Source organism: Hippopotamus amphibius, chromosome 16 (assembly GCF_030028045.1).
Source record: "Hippopotamus amphibius kiboko isolate mHipAmp2 chromosome 16, mHipAmp2.hap2, whole genome shotgun sequence".
Taxonomy (NCBI): Eukaryota; Metazoa; Chordata; class Mammalia; order Artiodactyla; family Hippopotamidae; genus Hippopotamus; species Hippopotamus amphibius.
In genome coordinates, this window is record NC_080201.1 from 30,061,379 (window position 1) to 30,076,917 (window position 15,539).

The 15,539-nt window shown below is 47.6% G+C and overlaps 1 protein-coding gene across 4 annotated transcripts in view; it reads right to left on the minus strand.

The window, feature by feature from the left end:
- LOC130837990 (liver carboxylesterase-like) overlaps window positions 1-15,539 on the minus strand; it is a 97,147-nt gene that overhangs the window by 16,039 nt on the left and 65,569 nt on the right. The window contains exons 1-5 of one of the 4 annotated variants that reach the window (XM_057710733.1): window positions 12,434-12,574; window positions 9,204-9,408; window positions 5,132-5,276; window positions 2,432-2,565; window positions 451-604 (exon numbers count right to left, since the gene is read on the minus strand). In XM_057710733.1, the coding sequence (XP_057566716.1) occupies window positions 451-604; window positions 2,432-2,565; window positions 5,132-5,276; window positions 9,204-9,408; window positions 12,434-12,485 (690 nt within the window). In that variant the 5' untranslated portion in view covers window positions 12,486-12,574. Of the gene's footprint in view, window positions 1-450; window positions 605-2,431; window positions 2,566-5,131; window positions 5,277-9,203; window positions 9,412-12,433; window positions 12,575-15,539 lie in introns of those variants that run through there. The other 3 variants (XM_057710730.1, XM_057710734.1, XM_057710731.1) reach the window with 3 other exon arrangements.

Here is a 15,539-nt window from a genome sequence, read left to right on the forward strand (position 1 = left end):
GACCGCCTCAGAGGAGGCCTGCAACCTGAGCTTCGTGCTTGTGTCCCCTGAATGGTAGGTCTGGCCTTAAGCCAGACAACGACACTCTGCACAACTCTCATGGTTGCCTCTTCTTGCTCAGAATTTACACCCGCCCCCTACCTCCCAAGAGGAATGAGGTGAGTGCTGATGGTAAAATGAGTTGGAAGGAGAGTGAGAGTTCAACCAACAGAGGACAGGAAGAATGTCTCTGTTGCAGCTGTGGCTGGAAATATGGCCCCAGGATGCTAAGCTGAGTTCTGAGCTTCCTGGGGGCCAAGGATCGTTTGGCCATTAACTTTCCACCATCTGATGCTGCACAGAGTAGGGTCAGCCTCGAATGCAGGTCTTGTAAGTAAAGGTCCCATAACTAGACTGGCTGGTCTGCAATAGGATCCCATCAGTAGCCACATCAGGGCCAGGAACACTTACAAGAATAGAGACACTTGCGCCTCCTGCTGATTCTCCAAAGATGGTCACAGAGCCTGGATCCCCTCCAAAGTTGGCTATGTTCTCCTGGACCCAGTGCAGTGCGGCCAACTGGTCCAAGAGACCCCAGTTGCCCCGACAGTGTTCATCCCCTGTGCTGCAAGAGAACAGGGTGGGTTGAGAGCAGGGATGTCACAGCAGGGCCCTCAGGACCAGAGGCAGGGATGGGGGTCCAGGTGAGCCTTCTGGAAACGACTAGGTTTCCACAGCTCTGACACTGGGGTCTTCACCTGTCTCCCATCCTGTAGCATTGTTCTGCTATAGGACTCTACACACCCATCCCGCAAGTATTTATTGAGCATCTACTTTGAGCACATCAACCTTGCAAATATCCAAAGAAGGAAATTCCAGGTAGAAGAAACAGCACATGCAAAGGCCCTGGGGTCCAGTGAATAAAAGTATGAGTCTAGGACATACAGCTACATAGGGCCCTGAGGGCCTTGGTAAGAATGTCAGTGTCATGGTAAGTAAGTTGGGAAGCCATTGCAGGGATGGCCTGACTCCAGTTATGTCTTAAATGATCACTCTGGCTACTGCGGAGCCAAGAGGATTTGCTGGTGACTGGATGTGGGTGTAAAAAACAGAGAAGAATCCTGAGTAACTGGAAGGGTGGAGCTGCCAGGGGCTGAGCAGGAGGCTCTGTGGGGAAAGGAGGAGTGTTTGGGGGGAGGGGCATTGGGAGTCAAGGGTTAAGCTTATCTGTGGGAGGGAGAGGTGCCCTCAGAGGTCCCTTGGGGATGGCAGGAGGTAGTTAATGATGTACCTGTTGGCTTCAAAGAAGAACTGGGCTAAACATAGGGAACTTGGAAGCGCCCCCTGAGGTCACTCAGGGAACCAGTGGGACAGAGAAGAAGATGCACACAGAGGCTGAGACTGGGAGGGAGAGGGTCAGGGAGGGGCCAAGAGGGAGCAGCCATGAGGCAGGAGGTGGCCAGGAGCCAAGAGAAGGAAGCTTTTCACAAAGATCTGAGCGATCACGTGTGGATGCTGCCAAGGTTGGGCCAAGAGCTGGTGGGTCATTGGTGACTGGGCCCAGAGCAGTCTGGTGTCCGGTTGCAGTGAAACCCTGACTGATGTGGTACAGGAGAGACTGGCTGAGAGGAAGTGGGAGAGTGTACGCAGTTATACTGTAACTGGGAGCAGACACGGGCTGTGGGGGAAAGAGCTGAGGAGGCTCCGTGAAGGTGACACATCCTGGGACACGACTCTCCTGGGGCAACCCTCCTCCAGCCCGTAGGTCTTTCCAGTGAGGTGACCAGCCCTCCCCAGCCCACGCACCAGGCATCTCAGGGTAAGAGGTCCTGGGGCTGGTACATTCAGAAAAGGCTCAGCAACTGCCTGCAGGAAACCCGGTTCCTGTCCCCATGGAGATTCCATGGAGGAGACTCACACCTTCACTCACACATCTGCCAAATCCCACGAAGGAAATGGGGTGAGTGGGTCAAACATTCCTCCCAGTAGGTGTGCCCACTGGAGTCAGATCCTTTTTACAAGCTCCCAGTTCCAACCACCCGTTCCTTCACCTACAAGACTTCCCGGAGCTCTCACATGAGTCTGCTCCTTTCCTACTTCTCCATGAGGTAAGATGTGTAAGCCTCTAACTGCTGTGCTGCAGGGTAACTGTCATCTTAGCGGTAATGCAACATGCTGGGCAGCACAGGTGAAAAACAGATGAGTATTTCAGACAAGGTAACATTTGGGTTGGGCTTTGCAGGATTAATAGGAGTTTGTTAGGCAGATTTACATGTAAAAGCTCAGAATTAAGTGGACCAGGGTGGCTGGAGAATAAGGTAGGTGGAGCCCAATTATGAGGGGACTTGGATGTCTTAGTGGGGATCCTCTTGAGAGTTTGCATGACCAGAGCTGAGTCCTAGCACCCCCACATTGAGGGTCAATGTGCTGTGAGTAGAGGCCAGTGTCTTACCTGAAGAATCCCCAGATGCCCAGGCGGTACTGAATGGTCACCACCACCACATTTTCAAGGGCAGAGAGGGCCAGCCCATCATAGGTTGACGCCCCGCCCACCACCAGTCCTCCTCCGTGGATCCACACCATCACCTGGACGGGGAGGATGCAACCATGCAGGTTATAAGAAGCAGAGCTGGGGGAGATCTCAAGAGGATGTGTGGTTTGGTCACCTACCTGTTCTCCCCGCTGTGGCCCAGGCCACCACCCCACTCAATGCACCCTGGCTGCTCCTGCCTGTCTCCCCGGCCCCAGTGCCACCTCCTCCCAGCGCTCTTCATGCTGAGAACATCATCATGGGAATAGCCAAGGCTAAGAGTGTCATCTTCTCTCTGACACTCCCACCATCCTCACTCCTGGGCCTCTCACACAGCTCAGCACACTCTGCATGCAGCAGCCCTTGGTTAGAAGCTTATTTCAGTTTCACCTTAGTTACCTTTTGTATGGGGAAACAACCTTCTCATGTGAATGAATGATCATGTCAAGAAACACACACCCTGGGTGGTACCTCTTTGTAATAGGCCTTCCTGCTGCCTCCTCTCCTCCGCACATCCAACCTACCCTCCAAACCCCAGTGTAAAAGCCACCTCCTCTAAGAAGTCTTCAACCATTAGTTGAATATGATCTGAAAACTGACTAGGTACCGGGGACTGTGGTAAGAACTAAGGATGAGAGTGGATACACAATTTATAATGCGTGGCTCCTACACTTAAAGAGCAAGGATGTGAGAAGAGCTAAAGTAATAATAGTGCAATAACTTTGTTAATGTTTTAAAAAGGAACTTGAGGAATTCCCTGGTTGTCTAGTGGTTAGGGCTCCGTGCTCTCCCTGCCAAAGGCCCAGGTTTGATCCCTGGTCTGGAAACTAAGATCCTACAAGACGTGTGGTGTGGCCTAAATAAATAAGTAAATAAATAAAAATTAAAAGGGAACCTTAAAAATGAACTATGTGCCAAGCACTGCTCTAAACATTGAAAAATAAACCTTCCATGAGATAGGGACTGCTACTGTCCCATTTCACAGACAGGAAAACTGAGACACTTAACCATTCTGAGATCACACAGCTGATAGGCGGTGGATTCGGAACTTGAACCCAGGCAGTCTGGCTCCGGAGTTCACATGTTGAGCCCCTGGCACACAGCAGCCAATGGCCTCAGTGCAGTAGGTTGGCTGTGGGGGCCGGAGGGATTTCTTCCCTTCAACTCTAACGAATGCATCAGGAAGACTTGCCTCACTCGTGTCTGTGCCAGACACTGACATAAACCTTGATATTCATCACTGAACACTTGTGTGTGATCACCCCTGATTTGAGGACACAGAGCCAGGTCTCTCAGCAAGCAAAAGGCAGAACCAGGATTTACACCCAGACCCTGCGGTTCCAGAGCCTGTGTCCATAGTAGAGGCTCTCCAGCCTCAGGTTCCCAGATCCCCAGCTTTCCCTGCACCTCCGATCCCTGCCTACCTCCGGGCACAGGGCCTGAGTTTGCAGTCATCTCTGAGTCCAGGCTGAGCCAAGGGTCTGTCAGCAGTGAGCTGCTGCTGAAGAAGCTAGTCCAGCTCTGTGCAGCCCAGATGGTAAGATCCTCGAAGGCAGGGGCTGTGTGGTCATGCTTCTACGTTCCTCCTTTCTCCTAACCCCCAATCCTAGCTATGCGTGTGGGGGCGCTGGGTACGTAATAGGGGAGTGAATGAATGCATGAATGGATGAATTAACAACTGTCCCCACCTCTCTGAGCCAAGCACGTGCAGGGCCAGCTTCTAGTCACAAGCTCCCAGACGCCTTCCTCCACATCTGGGCACCATGCCAGGGGTGTTCCTGGGAGATGGCTGGGTGCTCACGCCCCTTCTGTCTCTACCCCACTGACCCCTCCTTTTCCAGTAGACCAGTCCCCACCCTCCAGCCTGAGTCTGGAAAGCTGACCCACCTCTGGGCTTCCATTTGTTTTGGAAATGCAGACTCACTGGGTCATCAGCTTGCGTGCGCCAAAGACAATTAGGAAGTGAAATTCGCCACAATAAAATCTTGATGGTGGACAAAGGCAAAGGAAAGTGCTTGTTTTGTTGCTCCAGGCTCTGATCCCCCATCCCCAACCTGTGACACCGAGACACTGCAAGGTTGTCAGAGAAGGTCTTTGTGTGCAGAGGAAAGGCCCACACAGCCTCCCCTTGCTCGTGTGTATCAAAGAGCGTGATTGGAACATCAGGAGACCTGTGCTCTAGTCCTGCCAACCCTACTCTGTGACCTCATCTTCCCCTCACTGGGCCTCAGGTTATCTGACAGGGGAGGTTGGATTGTTGGCTTATCTCTAAGATTCCTTCCAGCTCTGACTTTATTGGCAATTACGTTTCTCCACTCTGGGTATCAGATTCCTAATCTAGCAATTAAGAGTATCCTTCTGGTCCATCCATTAGCATGAGAGATCTTAGAAAATTCAAAATGTGCATTACAGATACACAGCAAACTCCCCCAGAGGCCCTACTCTACTGTAGGGGAAATTCAGGTGTGGAAAACCTGTGTTCCCTGATGTCGGGTTTGGCTGTGGTGGTAAAGCAAGCTCTGGGTCCCATACAACAGGCTTGATCCAAGACACCCCCACCCAACACTGCCTTCACCCCCTTCCAGTCTACACCAGCCTTGAACAGTGGTTCCCACTGCTTACCGGCAGCCTGCTTCTCTTTGTCAAGTCAGCAGGAGTGTAAATATTTAAGTAAAGACAGTCTTCGGAAAATGTGAGATTAATGTTCTCCTTTCTGTTGGTAAAGAGCTCTGAGAGCATCTGTCCCCCAACTGGGTCTTGGGAGCACCTGGGAGGGACAAGGAGAGAGAAGAATTCTTGAGGTTCAGTCAGAGCTGACCAAGGAGATGTCTCCTGCAGTCAGGCCACGTCTTGGACTGGCAGTTTAGGGCAGTAAATAGAGTTGTTCTCACCAGACTCAAGACACTGGGTTAGGTAGGAGGATACCGGGGCATCCAATGGGGGCTTCTCAGGCTCACCAAGGTCTCTCAGCACCATGTATGATGAGGCCTGACCCTCTTTCCTTCCTGGGGCCTTGGGATGCCCTGGCTCAAGGAAGGAGGCTGCCTATATGCTGATGGGCCTGGAAAGGACCATTTCCTGCATGTCCTGGGTCCAGACCAGCTCTCTGCTGGGTGCAGTATGATGCCTGCTAAAGGGTGACCATATTGTGCCAACAGGGAAACATGCTCTAGCCCACGGAAGACTTCCACAAGCTAGGGAAAATCACTCAGGTGGCAGATATTTAGGGCCTACAACAGGTCAGTGGTGAAATTTTTGTGGGGCAGCATTAGGAGAACTACATTGTAGTCCTGCCTCAGCCTAATTTGCTGGGTATCCTTGGATGAATTCTTGCCTGCTCTGGCGCCAATCTGCTTTTCTGTGAAAATGAGGGGATTGATTTCCCTAAGGGTCTTACAGCACTGACATGCTAAAATTCTATCATCATCCCATCACAGACAAGAGCTATTGGTTGCTCTAATAGGAGATCATAAAGAAGCAACAGTGTTTATAATTCCTAATGTTTATTGAGTTCTCTCATCATGCCAATTGTTGTTTTAAATACTCCTTCTATATTAACTCATTTACTCTTCATAGCAGCCTCTTGATATAGGTTCTATTATTATCCCCATTTTACACTTGAGAAACCAGGAGGTTAGAGAATCTGCCCAAGGTCACACAGCCAGAAAGAACCATACTATGTAGTGTTTATGTTTCCAAGGACATCATAAGCCACATTTCCAGTTCTCAATCTCCTCAGAAAGCAGGAATGACTGCCCCCAGAATGTCGATGAGGTAACTGAAGCACTGAGGTGCTTGGATGACACAGCTCTCAAGTGGCAGAGTCAGAGCCCCAAAGATAACCTCTGGATTTCCATCCGGGGGAACCTTCCCAGATCACCAAGACAAAGGGCATAATATTCATGAAAGAAGACAATCAAAAGTTAAAAAAGGGAAAAAGAGTCAATGTCACTAGTATTCAGATAATGCAGAATAAGAAGAATAATTATATACATAACAATGATAATAAAGATTATTATCATTATTTTGCCCACTCAATAGGCAAAACAGAAGCGATTTTTAATAACTCCAAGCACTGCCAAAAGTTCCGTTAATGGAGGTTTTCATATATTAATTAAAGAGGTTCAGGTGGAATATTTCTGAAGGGAAATTTTTAAAATACTCAGAAATGTCACTTCTTAGAACTTATCCAAAAATATTTATGCATGTGCATGAAGATTCAGCTACATGCTGTTCATCATAGTGCTACTTATATTATTAAAATCATCAAGAACAGTTAATGATCCCAAATAAGAGATTGGATAAGTAAATTATGGCTCAATACAAATGTAATGCAGCTGAAATGTCAGGTTGTGATATGTAATGACATCGAATGATGTTCATGATACACTTTCAAGAGCAAAACAGGCATCTAAAGTATCTGTACCACGTGATATGACATTGTGATATAAGAAGCAATATGATTTGATCTTTGTCCAGTTTCTGCTGAAGAGCTCTTAAAACCCTTTCCTGAATGGTGTATACTGCTGGGTTGAGGAGGTGACATTTGGACCCACCTAAGGGCAGGCACTGGTTGCCAGAGGAACAACCATGTGATCAGAGGGCTGGAACTTTCCGTCCCAGCCCCCTGACCTCTGGAAAGGGGAGATGGGCTGGAGAGGAATATATCACCAACGACCAGTGATTTCAGTCCTCCTGACCATGTAATGAAGCCTCCATCAAATCCAAAAGGACAGGGTTCAGAGAGCCTCCTGGTTGGTGAACACAAACTCTTCTAAGTGCCAGCGTGCTGGGTCCCAAACTCCAGAAGGGTGGATGCTCCTTTGTTAGGGATCTCACCTTATAGATCTCTTCATCTGCTTAGTGGCCTGTACCCTTTAATATCCTTCATAACAAACGGGTAATCTAGTGAGTACACCAATTTCCTGAGTTCTGTGAGCTGCTCTGGCAAGTTAATAGAACCCATGGAGGGGATCATGGTAACCTCTAATGTACAGCCAGTTGGTCAGAAGCATAGGAGACAACTTGGACTTGGCACTGGCATGTGAAGCAGAGGGAGTTATTGTGGAACTGAGCCCTTAATCTATGGAAGAGCATCTCTTAATCTGATGCTCTCTGGGAAGAGAGTGTCACAATTAGTTAAATTACTAGACACCCAGATGGTGTGTGAGAATTGCTTTTTGGTGCAGGGGAAAAACACACAACTTAGAATTGTTTACAGAAAATTATGTGATTCCATTTTAAGTGAGAAATTTTGCAACAGATAGAAGACTGGAAAAATTGAATCTAAAAGATGAACAGCAGTTCTCACTAGGTGATAGAGTTGTGTACAACTTTCAATTTCTTGTTTAATTACTTATAGTTTCTCACTTTTATGTAATAAGCATGTATTACATAACTACTTGCAATCAGGAAACAAAATGTATACTTGCAATAAAAAAATAAAACATAGTACTTACAATCAGGAAAAAAAAAGAATGAATATTATTTTAAAAGAAAGAGAAAAAGTAAGGATAGAAGAGAAGGAGAGAAGTGAAAAGAGAAACGAAGCGAAGAGAAGAAACGAGATGAAAAGAAAATGCAGCAAGAGGCAGGACTCTGGAAAATATTAGGAATTTCTTGCTCAGATAAATAAGGTCTCAATCAACGCTTGTGGACATCCAAGGTGCCTTGGGGGAAAGTTGTGAGTTGTTTTTGCCCAACTTGACCAGCCAACTAGGACACATCAGCCATGGTTCTGCTTGTGACTAGGTAGCTAGACACATCTGCGAGTTGAGAACTTGGGCACTACCCACCCATACATGTCCTGGTCCAACTCACACTCCAGTATGGTAAAGTTCAAGAAGGAAAATAAATAGAACTGTGAAAATTAATAAAAGGAAACCTCACTAACATGGAATCTGGAGGTCAGGAAGGGGAGATCTCAGGAACATACCACTCCACTTCAATACAGATCCCCCTAGGAAGAGACATACTGTGCACCTCTGGCCAGAAGTGACACCACTTTACTATGAAAAAGATTTCCCCCTTGCCTGGCAACAGCTCAGCCAATGAGAGACTGTCATTACTCAGCCAATTAAAATCACCACACAACAAACTCCCAGTTTCCTCCAATGGACTTTCAGTTAATAACAGTGCTTCTGAATTTCCCCTTGCCCTCTATAAAAGAGTTTCCTTTCCTTTGTTTTATCAGACTTGCATATGGTTCTCCATAGTTGCATGTCCCCATTTGCAATTCTTGCCACTTCCAAATAAATCCCTGGTTTTGGTGCTAAAACATAGGGTTGTTTTATTGTTTTTGGTTAACAGAATCATTACTTGTAAAACCCCTCACCTGTTCAACTTTCTATTTTTTCCACAGCACTTATCATATTCCAACATATTATGTAGTCTACTTATTTGCATATTGTTTACTGTCTGCCCCTGCTAGAATGCAAGCTCCTTGAAGGTGGGATCTTTGTTCTGTTCACTAATAGCTTGCAGGAAACTAGCAGATGCCTGGCAGAGTTGCTCAATAAATATTGTTGAATAAACAGCTCTTGAATGCTGTGAGTGTCCTGGAATATTTTTAAGGATCTACAATAGTTTGAGGATTCCAGGACAAGGTATGAGTCACTCAGAGGACTGCTCCTTCCTGCATCCCTTTGAGGCTAACATCCCCACTGAAAGATGCCAAAGCCACACCTTGACTTACATGGGAGGGTAAGAGGTGGTATTCTTCACGAAGATCCATGGTTCTGCAGGCTGTGGTGGAGCAAACCTCAAGGATCCAAGAGGGGGCTTGGCAAAAGGGACTCCCAGGAAAACGGCCACAGGCTGTGTGATTCCTTCTAAGTTGACATATTTCCCCAGGACTCTGCCCTGTGTGGTGTCCACAACAGGCGGTGAGGGTGGCTGCCCTGCTGGACATTGAGAAGAAATGAGGGCATGTCAGTGCTGAAGGTTTGAACCGGATTCTGGGTGGATTTTGTTACTTTTGCCACGTGATCTTGAATGTCCCCTCAACATTCTAAGCCTCAGTTTCATCCTATGTAAGAGACAGTGAAGCTAACTGTCCTTCCTCACTCACAGAGCTATCCGAAGGAGTGAATTGGAATTGGAGGAGTAACAGCATCAAATAAGACATAAATGCCAAAAGGAGAGCCTCTGGGAATGAAGGCACTCAGTTTCCACACTCAGGAGCCTCTGGAAACAGTCATCCACTGGACCTGGCGCTCAGCGGCAGCTGGATGAGAGGATGGACGAGCGGCGGTCGCCCTTCTCAGAAAGCTGCCCTTCTGTGGAGCATGAGCCACACATGCAGCTGACCCTGCTGCTGGGAAGAAGTGGTCCTCTCTCAGCGTCCTGAGAGCGGCACCAAGCAAGGTCCCGTAGGAGACAGAAGAGGGAGCCAGGCCCTGTGGCCGGTGGCTTCATGGAAGCAGGGACCTTGGAGCTGGGACTTGCAGTAGTGGAAGGAGTGACAAGGGGAGGTGGAAGAGGGGGTATCAAGGTATAAACAGATGAGACTGGGCAGAGGTGAGGCTCTGGACAGCAAAGCGCAAGGCCTGCCTGAGGAGGAGCGGGGGGCCCACGTGGGGCAGGAAGAGCAATGGGGGCGGAACATAATCCTGGATGAGACAGGTTCCTGCCTGGGAGGGTCTCAATGCTGGGCCAACGATTCAGGCTTATTTAGTGGGTAAATGAGCAGCAGTGAACCGTCCCGGAGTAAGAGAGAGGGACACAATCGTCTTGAAGAGGCTCCTTCGGCTGACTCTGAGCAGGGTCATCCAGAGGGAACGAGATTCCATGTCCCATTCTCGTGGAGCAGACAGTTCTTTCTCACTGAGCTGAAAAGCCTCTCCCTGCATCTGCCACATCAGTCCTGGACCTAGCTGCTCTGGGACCATCCTGCAGTCCTGTGGCAGGTAGCCTTAGCAACCCATGTTTATGCCCATCCCTCAAGTCTTCTCTTGTCCGTCCTCAGCAGCTTCAGTTTGTTTAAGCATCCTAACAGGAAATGATTTCTAGCCTCTTATCCTCCCAGTTGTTCCCCTTTAGATACAGACAAAATCCCCTCCCTCAAAGTATGTGGCCAGAACAGAAGAGAATAATCCAGATTTGGCCTTATAGAAAAACCCACTGATAAACTTCAGGAGAGATGAAGTGGACAGATGTCCAATTGGTGAGGGTGAAGAAGAGGGAGATGGGCTGAGAGGCATAGGCAATACTGGTAACAGCAGCAGTTACCACTTGTGTTACAGGTAATGTTTGCATATTGAGCAGTTGCTATGTGCAACATGGGCATTCCAATTCCTTTAAGCTAAACGTCACAAAAGCCTTGCTAGGTAGACATTAATATGCCCATTTTACAGATAAGGTAACTGAGGAAATGGAAGCAGCCAGTATGAACCCTCTAAAGGTGGAAACAATATGGTCCTGCCAGGGGGTAACCAGCAGTAAGGGAATAATCAGCTCCTAATTTGGTTCTTACTCTGCTCTTACCCTCAGTGCCAGGCCTCTCACAGTGTCATAGCACCAGGAGGAAGAGAAAACCCAGTGCAGCCTGGGCTGTCAGAGCACTGATGGCCAGCGCAGAGGCACTGGACTCAGGAGGTACAGATAGAATTCAGAGCATGATTTTCCAGCTGACCTTGGGCATGCGCACTTCCCTCTCTGAGTCTCAGTTTCTCCATCTATAAAATGGCACAGATGAATTCTGTGGTCCCTTGCTGCACCCTTGTATTAACCATGTCTTTTATGTTCTGTATTCTGATGCTTTGACATCTGGGGCCTTGCTGATTCTGGAGGGACTGCTCTTCCCAGACTTAGCCAATTCCTGGAGATGGGAATGAACTTCCCCTTCAAGCAACCCCCGTCACCTTCTCTACCGGGCCCCCCACCACTGGCCATTATCATCCTGCCCTAATCACTCCAGGGCAAAGTACCTGAGAACTGTGTCGTTCCTAAGCCCCAGAATCTGTTGAAATTGGCTATTTGCCAATCACAAACCTGCATATCCTGCCTCACCCCTTCCTTCCCCTGTGGCAACCAATATAATGTCCCCAACCCCCAGTTCCTCCTTCTTCCCTGTGCCTGGTGACCCACCCAGGGCTTCACCTCCATGCCCACCATGGTAGGGCCATACTCCCTGCTCTGGGGAAATAGAGTCATAAACCATCTTTTCAATGACAGTTGGCTCCTGATCTGTGGGCCTTAGAATACCCCTAATTGCCTATTAGTGCCCTTTTTTTTTGGCTGCCCCCACGAGGCATGCAGGATCCTAGTTCCCTGACCAAGTTTAGAACCTGAACCCCATGCAGAAGAAGTGCATAGTCTTAACTACTGGATCACCAGGAAGTTCCAATACACCGTCTTTCAAAACAACCTCTTTATCCCTTTTTTGCACTCTCTCCATTCTAGGCACACTTTAGAAACAGCAGCCCATTTCAACCTCACAATAGTCCAATGATGTAGATAGAGCTGTCACCCCTATTTTATAGAGGGGGAAACTGAGGCACAGAAAAAGGAAATCCTTTGCCAGAGCTCACAGCGCTAAGTGCTGAGGCGGGATGCAAACACACACACGCTGCTTCCAAAGGTGGTGTTAATATTCTGGAAAGCTACACTCCAGTTTTTGGCCACATCCCTATTAGCAATCAAGAGGGAAAGATATGGAGTTCTACAAAGTCCTCAGCAGGGATGTGGGAGGTTAGCTGGTTGTCCTCCCCTGGTGTGGTGGTTTGCAGCCAAGTCTAGGGTGTTTATCGTCCACTGTGTCTCCTGCCGCGGGGGACCGGCTGGGCTAGACCATCCAAGCGCACAGAGCCCGTGCTGATGCAGAACCTGACCTGCCACTCCTTTGCCCTGTAAGCATCTCCTCCACCTTGTTCCCCACAGGGATTTCCAAAGGTCCCCCGCTGTTTGCATTTCAGGAGGACTCACCCAAAGCTGTGGAAGTGGCCAGGGAGAACAGGACCAGAGTGAAGAGCCACATCTTTGAAGGACAGCAGCTTCTGTGCCCGCAGGTCTCCACGTTGCTCACAGCGGCTGTTCCATTTCTGGCCCCCAGCTTCCTCCCCAAGCTCCTGCCCCAGCTGCTCAAAAGCCTAATCAACTTGTAATAGAAAAGCTCTCCTCCCTTCCCTGTGGTTGGCAGTTTCCAGGTCTGTAAGCCACACCCACTCAAGAGTTTACCCTGTTTGAAGTCAAGAGCCTGGACTTAACTTTCCAATTACAGGTAGCCACAGACTCTTCAAACAACTTGTTTCATAAGTGTTTCTCTCTCCTGGACCCTAACTTTAGTACACTGTGAGCTACCCAAGGCAGGCACAAGCAGACAGAGGCCTTTAAACAGGGGAGGCTTTGGTCTGGGGACCTTAGAAAAACCTGAAAACTTTCAGAGTGACTCCCACACCCACAGCTGCCAAGCTGGGCGATTTAGGGCAAATCTTTTCATTTCCCTGGGCCTCTATTTCAAAGAGTTCCATGCTCTTATTTTGGAAATATATTAAATTTCATTCAGTCTGCCTTCTGATACCTAAATCAGCTTTACACTATTCCTGCCAAATGACTCAGGCTCCTGCTGCACACCTCCAGGTTCAGGGAACTCATTACCTATCCAGGCAGGGGTCTTTGGGTAGAACGTTCTTACTCTAAAGTTACTCCATCTCTCCATAGTCTTTGGCTGTAATTCATTTGTCCATCCCTCCATCCTTCCTTCCATTTATTCATTATTTCATTTATACATTTATTCTCCAAACATTTACCAAAAACCTGGCACTATGCTAAGTGTTATGGATACAAAGATAAATGCAAGATGTGTTCCATGTCCTGGAGGAGCTCACCACGTAATAGACAAGACAGATGCAGGGAGAGGTGATAGATAGATTGCAATGCAATGTGAAAGCCCCAAAGTAGAGGGATACAAAGTGCTCTGAGTGCACCTGTGAAAGTGCTGCCTATCTACTAGGGACACAAGGAGGCTGCTCAGAGCCTGTCTTCTAGCATCAGTAAATGTCCAACAATTGGACATTCTCTAAATACACTGTGGTAGAGCTGGCTAAGGAAATACTATGCTTTCACTCAGCCTAGTGATGCACACCTCTATTTGTTGAAAAGCAAATGCAGTCACGATCTATTGTGAAGGGGAAAAAACAGATTACAATATAGTTATGACTACTTTGGGATACAGTTTGGCAGTTCCTCAAAAATCAAATACAGGGACATCCCTGGTGGTCCAGTGGTTAAGATGCTGTGCTTCCACTGCAGGGGTCATGGGTTCAATCCCTGGTCAGGGATCTAAGGTCTCGCATGCTGCGTGGTGCAGCCAAAAAAATTTAAAAATTAAAAAAAAAAAGCAAACACAGAGTTACCATATTTCCCATCAATTTCACTGCTAGGTATATACCCATAACATATTTTGTATGAAAACATATCCATACAAAAACTTGTACACAAAAAGCAGTATTATTCATAATGGCCCAAAGTGGAAAGAACCCAAATATCCAGGAACTGATGAATGGACAAATAAAATCATATCTGTCTATACAATGGAATAGTATTCAGCCATAAAAGGAAATGAAGTACTGGTACATGCTAAACATGGATGAACCTTGAAAATATCACACTAATGAAAGAAGGCAGACGTGAAAAGACATATATTATATGATTCTATTTACATGAAATGCCTAGGTTAAGCAAATCCAAGGAGGCAGAAAGGGGCTTAGTGGCTGCAGTGGGCCCGGGGTGGGGGATGATGTATGGCTGCTAATGGGTAGAGGCTTCTCTTTAAGAAAAGTGAGGAAAGTATTCTGGGATTACACAGCGGTGATGGTTGTACATCTCTGTGGATATACTGAAAAACCACTGAATTGTACGCCTTAAAAAGGTGAATTTTGTGGTGTGTGAATTATCTTTCAGTAAAGAAATATTTTTAAAAAGCTAATCACGTGGGGACTTCCCTGGTCGTGCAGTGGTTAGAATTCCGAGCTCCTGATGCGGGGGTCCCAAGTTCAATCCCTGATTGGGGAACTAGATCCCACACGCATGCCGCAACTAAAAAGCCCATGTGCCGCAACTTAGACCCAGTGCGGCCAAATGAATAAGTAAATAAATATTTAAAAATAAGTAAATTAATTAAAATAAAGAATCTAATCATGTATAATATTCCAGTATAATATAAAAAACATCTTTCGGGAGGGAAATTTTGGGAAGGTTATATACCTAATTTGTGTTGCAGCAGCCATTTCCTGCCAATAGTATGTGTGAGTGTTTTTATTAGTATTTTCCACTTTTATTCATTCAGACATTCATTTGATAAATATTTATGGAGCACTCACTGTGTGGGAACCACTGTGCTGAGGGTTTTGTATGCCGGATCTCACTTACTTCTCAAAATAAACCTGCAGATTGAAACTGTGATCTCCCAGCGCTCAGTGAGGACCAGGAAATGGCCCACAGTCACACAGCAAGCGAGAGGAAGAGCTGAGGACTGAACAAAACCTGCACAATATTACAGCCCTCACTCTAGAGATTGTGTAACCGGGAGTCGGGAGATGTGAAATTCGTTTTGGCCAATGGAGACGGAGCAGATGTGAAGGGGTTGTCTCTAGGGCAGCAGACTGAAGGGGCGCCTGTGCTTCCTCCGTGCTTGCGCTGCTTTCCAACCGTCACGTGTCAAAACTGGCCTCCTCCGGGTCAGACGATATTGACATTAGGGAGAACTGGGCAACCACAAAGCACATGACAAACTTAAAAAAGCTCCTGGGTTCTTGGCCAAGGTCATAGGTTATAGCTGAAACGAAGCTTCTGGGACCAACGTTCAAACGTGGTGCTCATTTGCACTCATCCTAGCCACCGTGGCAGGCCGGTGAGGGGTGAGGGTTTGGGACAGCAGTAGAGTCAGTCCCCAGAGGTGACTGCGTCCACAGAGACTGACCCGGGCTGGGGCGCCTCCATTTTACCAGGAAAGAAACATAGGTCCTAAAGAGCTTCCCAATAGAACACCCTATCTCTATCCACACTGAACAATCCAGGCTGTCTTCCTAAG